Raw genomic sequence first — 8,016 nt, 5'->3', positions numbered from 1 at the left:
CTTCACCGCCGCCGCTGAGCATCCTCCGTCGCTCCCGGTGAACGGACGCACCTGTCGCTCCCGTCGTCTCTATCTGGGGTCCTCTATGCCGTCGCAACGCCGTGTGCCGCCTCCTTCCGTTGTGCGACCTGTCTCAGAGCCACCACCCACGGATGTGGTGCGACCCAATAACCCTGGGAAACTATCTCGCCCGGCCAGGAGCCGGCTCCTACCCTGTGCCGTCGCGAGCGCACGGCCAGCGATCCGTACACCCCGCTGTCGTGGCCTGAGGTCAAGAAGAGTCGACGATAGGGGCGTTGATTCCTGGCTGGCCTCGAGGTGGTCACTGGCCACGCGGAAGCAGAGCGCCCGTAGCCTGACGCGAGGGAGGAGTTAGGGGATAACAGAGCAGGAGCAGTGTGCCGTGTGCGCCCTTGCCTACCTTGTGCATCTCCGTAACTCTGTTCTCACTCTGACCTGGCGGAAAATCCTACTAACAAGCGGAGATATGTCAAGGTAAACTAGGGGAGGCAATATTTGGCGGCGACAGCGGTGACTAAGAAGTACTCGCGAGCCATGCGTGCTGCTCTTAAATTCTCTGGGAGGGTTTTTATGGTGATGCTGATGCTTCGGGAGGCCCTACATGCACAAGCATCTCAAAGAGAAAAAGAACAGGGAGATGGCATCTGTGCGTTCGTGAGTGGATGAAAACCAAACACGTGGATGAGAAAAGAAGCCTCACTCTTAGCCAAATTTCAGGTAAGAAATCACTCAAGTCATAATTTCATGGTGATTTTGATCTAATAATATTATTAACCATGTAGAATGAATCATTGGTCTAGCAAAAACCAGCACACCTGTTGTAGCAAATTCTTGTTTTGTGAGAATAGGCGTTCTATTTTCATTGATTTTTGGATCATGGTAGCGGCGCTCAGGCATATTATATGCTATGTCACCGGTGGTGCAACCATGCCCCGAGAATAAGTTATATACAAAGATATTTCTCCAACTAGCAAAAGATGTAGATTAGAAAATATTATAGTTAGCACTGAGTTGTGCATCGCACATTGCAAACAATCAATTGCGATGGAGAATTCTGCGTGTATCGCAACAAAAAATGAAATTAGTTAATCTACCTTTATAGTATAACGATAGGTTATATGCATATATCAACATATAATTCATACCCTTCGAGTCTTCGAGACATCGCTATTGTATCAACTTATGTATATCTGCATATAGAAATAAATTATTCTTCACAATTTCATCAACTTTGGGAAAATTTTGGATCGTGCTAACGACATTTGATCAAAGGTTGTTTTTTCATTCCCCATGCAACGCATGGGCATTTTAACTAGTCAAAAACATAAAGATAGATGAACTAAACAAGTAGCCTACCCAGCTGGACATCATCAACGCAGGATTTCTTTAGGAATAGGAAAATATAGTATCGGAATGTTATACTTTTGAACCTGTATAATTAAGACCATAGATCTTTTTTTGAGATTAAAACCATAGAATTAGCAGAGCCTAGTAAAGTACATACATAGTGATTCCCTAAAAAAAGTACATAGATAGTTGTAAATACTAAATAGGTACATTAATCTCGAAGCAACTTGGTATCAACACGAAATACCGACTACTCGGTCTACAAGTTGCCAAGATTAATAACTCTGAAATTTATCTGATGGCGAAATAGACATTCAGTCCAAAAGGGGATGACATCTTTCACTTCAGGGGTCACACAGAGCTAGACACTCCTGCATCATTCTTCAGGAATAAGTGCAGAGCCCTGAGGGGGCCTCGTGTATTTCTCGTAAATATGTGCTTTAGGACCCTAAAGACAAGCATGTGATTAGATAAATCAAGTGGCCAACATATGAGGTAACAAATGCAGCAAGAGGTATGTAATGCCATTACCGTGAATAGGTTACGTAGCCTAGTTTCCTCAGCTGCTGCAAACTGTAAATGACAATGGGGTTACAAGTCAGCGAATGAACAAAGATGATGAATGCTAAATCTATACGGAACAATTCATAATACGTACGTCAAAGTCATGGACAGGTGGGGGCTCAGAGTATGCCACGGGTGGTAATACAGATCCGCCAAAAGGCAAAAATGCATCCCTCACGTGACCACCAGTGTATGCAGAAGGGTCTTTGGGATGCCTCATATGATCACCGCTTCCATTGTTGATACAGCCATGGCAGGTACCTTCCGTAAAGAAAGTTAATAAACAACAGGGAACAAACACCTAACAACTGAATAATTAGAAGTAATGACAAATGTGCATTAACCAGTTTGAGATATTGCAAAATGTAAAGCTTCAAGGATAATGGATGAGATGATATACCAAGCCAGAAACACATGTATAAAACTATCTAGGTTCATGTTAGTACGAACCACAAACTGAAAAAATTTCATTTGAGATTAGAGTATATACCATTGTCAATAGGTGTAAGCATGCGCAGACAGCTGGGCACCAATTCCTCAAGTTCTCCTTCTCCCTTAGATATTAGTTCGGCAAAGAATAGATCTTCAATGGAACCAACTCCTTTGGCCTGTGCAGTGAAATTGATGTGATAGCACCAGGTAAAGACATCAACCTCACAAATCGATTGGATGCACACAACTTTTTTGAGCTGATATGCAAGATCCTACAATAACAAGCATCGATGCGGTCAGCGATTAATTATCAGATGAATGAGTAAGACAATAAGACGGTGTCAGCACGACATAGGGTGATGGCAGAGCGCAGGGACAGAGAACAAACCTCCACAAGATTGTGATCCTCATTATGCTTGTCCACCAAAGATTGAGCCAACTGATGCATCCAATTACGGGTTATGTCCACTGGATAAAATTCTGGAGGCATCTTCCTTGTGCCATCAGGCCAATATTTACGACGTATTGAACGCATCTCAATATCAGACACCGCACCCAGGAACCTATTTTAGATCAGAGCATTCTATAAGATGTACTATAATTTCTCAAAAGTAGAGAGTACAAGTTGATACTAAGCACCCAGACAATGGTATCAGGTGGACATAGAGTTCAGATAATTTGTTTCAGAGGTTGAAGGGTGGAACCAAACAGCTCCCAATTTGCCTCTATTATAACTAATAATAGTTATAGTCAACAAAAACAGAGCAATCTGAAATTATTATATGGCTGTAAATTATATCAGTGTAGTTCTATATATAAAAAGAAAGCTCCCAAACCCAGTGCTAAGCACTTCTCAGTACGAGGAAGACAGCAAAGCTGAGTAGTCCTGGCAAGAAACTATCCAAGTAAAAGAAATTACGGTTCAGATACCTACAATGCAGTGGCATAGCATTTACATGCACTTTGTTATTTCAACTATGCTTATCACTATGCATTATTTCAACAGCTCAAGTGCTCAACTGATCTCATAAATTTAAATGGCCCCAAAACAGGAAGGTCTTTTGCCTATCAAAGTGTTTTTAGTCCAACCTTAAAGTCATAAGTTTTTTCCCTGATTACTGCTATGGTCATAAACTGCAAAGGTTGAGGAGTACACATAGAACAGGAGAAGTTGAACGACGAAAATCTAGGCGGAAGTTGAGAAACTTACATTTTTGGATCCTCGCGCTCAATCAGATAGCACTCGATACCATCTTGAGCTTCCTGGAGGCTCTGAAATGGCCCACCAACACGAGGATATGTGTGGAAAGATCCCGAGTGATCCATCCTGATGTAGAACATGATACCCCAATCGTTCGATGGCAAGGCATAAATGGGTTGCGCTCCTATTTCTCTGTCTTCTCTACTAACAAAATGCAATGTTTAAGACAGTCTCATAATCATTGAACTGCATGCCCTAAATAAATCATCCCAAAGATCAAGAGATGCTACTTACCTTCGTTCATACGGATTCTCCATACCCGGGCCAGGGTCCGTGTGTTGTGTGGAGATCGATGTCGAATCCGATGGCCTCGTCATCTCTTCTCCCGATCTCTCCTCCTGTTCACGAAGCGATCTGAGCAAGGATTACCGTCCCGTTCCGTTCCCTTGAACAACATATGCATGTATATATACAGAGAGAGGATCCGACACGATCGATCCGTAAAGAACTAGAGCAGCAGATCTACTCGTCTTTCGGCGTCTCTCAAATGTTGGCGCCGACTGGTGGGCCGCGGAAATCGAAGATTTTGTTCCGTCTGCCCGGTGATTTCCTCTTCCTCACGAGCGGAGCGAGCGTGAGGCCGTCACCCCCCATACTGGGCATCCTCGCCGTGCACGCGCCAGCTCCTCCGCCTCCCCGCGGTCGTCGCCGCATCGCGACGCCACCGCCACCCTCATACCGTCCATCCTCGCCACCACGACCCCCTCGCTTAGCCCCCTCGCGGACTCGCTCCTCCACGAGCAGGACCAATTAATGCGCGCAGCTCGCGAGGTCCTGCCGATGAACTCAGCACCTGAGTTTGTTCACGTACGATCGTGTCCTGCGGTAGAGTTACTTGCACACTGCTTAACCGATCTCATCACGTGGCCCTCGCCTCCCAAGGAGTTCTCAAGTTGGTGAGCAGAGCACAGCATTCAGACTACACTGCCTTTCCCCCATTTTCTTGTTATAAATCTCTACTTCACGTTGCAGAATTTCCAGTTCTACTATTGCGTTTAAGATATGCACACATCAAGAGGTACCTTTTCCAAGGCATTACGTTTGATCTGTTTCAATTCATTAATCCTCTCTCGGCACAAATGTTTTTTCGTTGCAGATTTATCCGTTGACACAGCAATTGATTAAGAACCTGAAGGTGGGTGAAACCAATCAATACATGATATGATAGATCCTCTTCGGTGCCAGACACCAGTACTGTTGCCGTGATTTAAAACATGGATTTTGATTGATAATTATGCCCACTGAAGATTGTATATGTACTGCTGTTGTTTCAGCTTTAGAGGTACCAAGATATCAAAATTTTAGATGAAATGACAAGATTGAAATAAGGTGAGAATTGAAGCAACATATCCCTTGCCCTGCCATTTATTTTTCTTGTTCAAATATCAGTAAGTTTGTATAGCTCTTTTATGTGTATTGTTTGTGTCGGCTGCAAAGCTCGCATCAAAAAGTGGGTTCTCTTATATGATTATCCTTTTTTTTTTCTCCATATTCTCCCAGATTTTTATCTCACCGTACACGAACTGAACCACTGGTTGGCTTTCCTTTTATGTAAGTAACTCTCCGAAGTATGTGTGCAGAAACATACATAACTGAAGCTTTCTTATGCTTTTTTGCTACCCCTGTGTCAATTTATTTGTTTGGATGCAGTGAATTAGATCTGGAATTGAATTAGACCGGGAATTCCAAATCCACAATGAAAATGAATTATCTTCCAATTCAAATTCCTGTTTGGGTGTACAACCCATGGAATTTGATGTTTTTTTTAGTTTGGACAATATGAACTTGGCGTATATGTAAAAAAATATCATGTGTAGATTGCAATCTATATATTGTTTGCACATCAAGTAAGTAGAATGCATCAACCAGGAGCAGTGAAAATAAAAATGCATACCACGGTAACATTAAACCGAGACATGATTTCATGTTTGTACCTCTAAGTGGCCTCAGCTGCGTACTTGATACCGAGGACACCTGCATTTAAAAAAGAATACATCATGTTTACAGTACGTACGCCATGACCATTCGGCCAGAAAACAGTACTAGTCCAAGATCGACCCATCCAGAAACTAGGCACAGAACGGCCAAAAACAACCGCTGCCTATCCCCTACCGTCTCCGCTACCGCCGACCGCTGCTGTTTCACGTACAGCCGTCGCCGGGCAGAAACTAGGTTTGGCGCGCGCGGAGGCGGACCAGAGGCGGGTAGGGGTCAGCCAGAGGACACCGGGGATTGGAAGAGCGCGGCTGGGCGGGGAGAGGGAGAGGGAGACGAGGCCTGGAGAGGGAGATGGAGAGGAGGGCGGGGAGAGTACGTACCGTCGCCGGCCGGGCCTGGTCGCCGGAGCCAGCAGGCAACGTCGGGACTCAGGAGGCTGCTCGTATGCGAAGGGTATGTGAGGGGAGGGCGGGAGGCAATTCGGGTCGACCCTCCGAATCATGCCTTCAAGAAAAGAGAGAATTCCTTATATGACACTAGTTCTAAAATATGATGCCTTATGTAACACTCTCAACTTTTTGCTTCCTTCTATATATGGCCACTTGTGTAAAATTTATGCCTCATATTCATATTCAGGTTCATCTTGAGGTTCAACATGCTCAGTTTCAGCTTGAGGTTCAACATGCTCAGGTTCAGATTGAGTTTCATCTTGAGGTTCAACATGCTCAGGTTTAGATTGAGACGTACCAACAGAACTAGATGTATAATAGCTAAGGATGCTCACATGCTTTCTCTTCATTTTAACAAATCTGAAAATATATTGCACATAGATAAATTAACTGGAACTAGCTAGTACATAGTTACAACTTACAAATTTGCAGCAGAGAGATAGCAAAATAATATGAGGATTGGAGAACAAATACCACCGAAGAACGACGCTGTCACGTTGGCGATCCCGAACCCGAATTCCCGATGCTCACTGGCAGCCTGGCAGGCCGGCGCTCCTCTCTCCTGTGCACAGAGGCCGGCGCGCTGCTCAGCCCCGCGCCCCCGCCCAAACTTCGCCGGACGCCGGCTGCCGTCCGCTAGGGTTTGGGCCGTCCGCGCGTGTTCCGCCGTCCGCCCGTCCGCGCGTGTCGTGGCCGCCGGCCCCAGCTTCTGGGCAACGCGGGCGTCGGGGCGTGCTGGTCGTGGGCTCGTGGCCGCCGCCCGCCGGTCCGCCGCCTCGCCTCCCTCCGTCTGCCTCTCCGATGCGTGCTAGGAGCAGGAAGATGCGTCGATACGTGCTTGCTGGCCTCGACTCGATAGGAAGATGCGTGCGTCTGGGCGTCTGGCCGTCTGGGCGAGTTGGGCTGAAGCCTGATGGTGATGGGCTTGGAGATTACTAGTAGTAATTTTTTTTTTTACACTTTTGGAGGGCAGGCTGAAGCCTGTTTAAGCCTGCTAGCTAGCCTCGCCTTTGCTCATATGACACTAGTGTATTTTTTGAGCTAACGGTGTCAACTTTTCACATACAAAGTCAGTTCTTCCCCTGGAGCAATGTGTGACAAAAATTCATGTGACAATATGAGAAACAGTTGTTTAACTATATAAATAAACTAATTATAACTGAAACGATAATTCAAAAAATCGGCAAAACCTTCCCTGTATTTTGATGCCATATCCCCCGCACCTTGCCCGGCCGCCGCGCCTTGTCCGGACGCCATGCCGCGTCGCGCCCGACCGCCACGCCACGCCCGACCGCCGCGCCGCCTGGTTCTCCGGCCGCCGCGCTGCCTGGTTCTCCGGCCGCCGCTAGGGTTCGTAGGCCTGCGGGCTGCTGCTTGTTTGATGCCTCGGGCGTGCACGATTGAGTCGAACGGAAAATTAAGAAATGGGGGTATTTTGGTCTAGCTGAGCAAAAAGTGACGGAATAAATTAACGGAACCGACGGTAGTGTCATATAAGGCATAAATTTTATACAACAAGTCATATAAGGAAGCAAAAAGTTGATAGTGTCATATAAGGCATCAAATTTAAGACTAGTGTCATATAAGGAATTCTCTCTCAAGAAAAACGCTTCGGGGCAGTGTGGGCTGGAATTTAGATCAGTTTCCAGGTACAAATTCCACACGCATCCAAACGATAGAATTAGATAGAATTAGATGTTCCAATTCCAATTGGAAAACACTAACGCTGTGTTTGGATGCACAGAATTAGGCGATGGAATTGAATTAGAAGGGAATACCAAAACCAAGGTGGAAATGAAATGACTCCAATTTCAATTATGTTGTTTGGGTGTGCATGAAATTTGTTGTTAGAATCAAATGATGACACCCAATTCCAATTCACGTTTGGATGTACAAACCATGGAATTTTATGTTTCGTTCAATTCGGTCAATATAAACTTGTGTACAAGTATGAAAAAATAGTAGTATATATTAAAATATTTATAGCAGGAGCAGAACATCTAA

General features: G+C 45.2%; 1 protein-coding gene across 1 annotated transcript; it reads right to left on the bottom strand.

Annotated features, from left to right (window-relative positions):
- Positions 1-1,382: 1,382 nt before the first annotated feature.
- Positions 1,383-5,538, bottom strand: LOC127320824 (uncharacterized). Its single transcript, XM_071826414.1, has 8 exons — positions 5,520-5,538; positions 3,860-3,963; positions 3,575-3,766; positions 2,753-2,927; positions 2,423-2,636; positions 2,027-2,193; positions 1,900-1,941; positions 1,383-1,816 (listed from the first exon to the last, which is right to left on the bottom strand). The coding sequence occupies exons 2-8, from the start codon at positions 3,940-3,942 to the stop codon at positions 1,745-1,747; spliced, it is 945 nt and encodes a 314-aa protein (XP_071682515.1). The 5' UTR covers positions 3,943-3,963; positions 5,520-5,538; the 3' UTR covers positions 1,383-1,744.
- Between the last annotated feature and the right edge of the window lie 2,478 nt (positions 5,539-8,016).

The sequence above is a fragment of the Lolium perenne genome, chromosome 2 (genome assembly GCF_019359855.2).
Source record: "Lolium perenne isolate Kyuss_39 chromosome 2, Kyuss_2.0, whole genome shotgun sequence".
Classification (NCBI taxonomy): domain Eukaryota; kingdom Viridiplantae; phylum Streptophyta; class Magnoliopsida; order Poales; family Poaceae; genus Lolium; species Lolium perenne.
This window is presented reverse-complemented; position numbering and strand designations above follow the sequence as displayed.

Bases quoted from the DNA above. Each gene is read 5' to 3' on its own strand.
- LOC127320824 (XM_071826414.1), bottom strand. From the start codon at position 3,942: ATGACGAGGCCATCGGATTCGACATCGATCTCCACACAACACACGGAC. The intron at 3,767-3,859 runs GTAAGTAGCATC...TTTTGTTAGTAG, and splicing joins GAGAATCCGTATGAACGAAG to AGAAGACAGAGAAATAGGAG. The intron at 2,928-3,574 runs GTAAGTTTCTCA...GATCTAAAATAG, and splicing joins GAGCGCGAGGATCCAAAAAT to GTTCCTGGGTGCGGTGTCTG.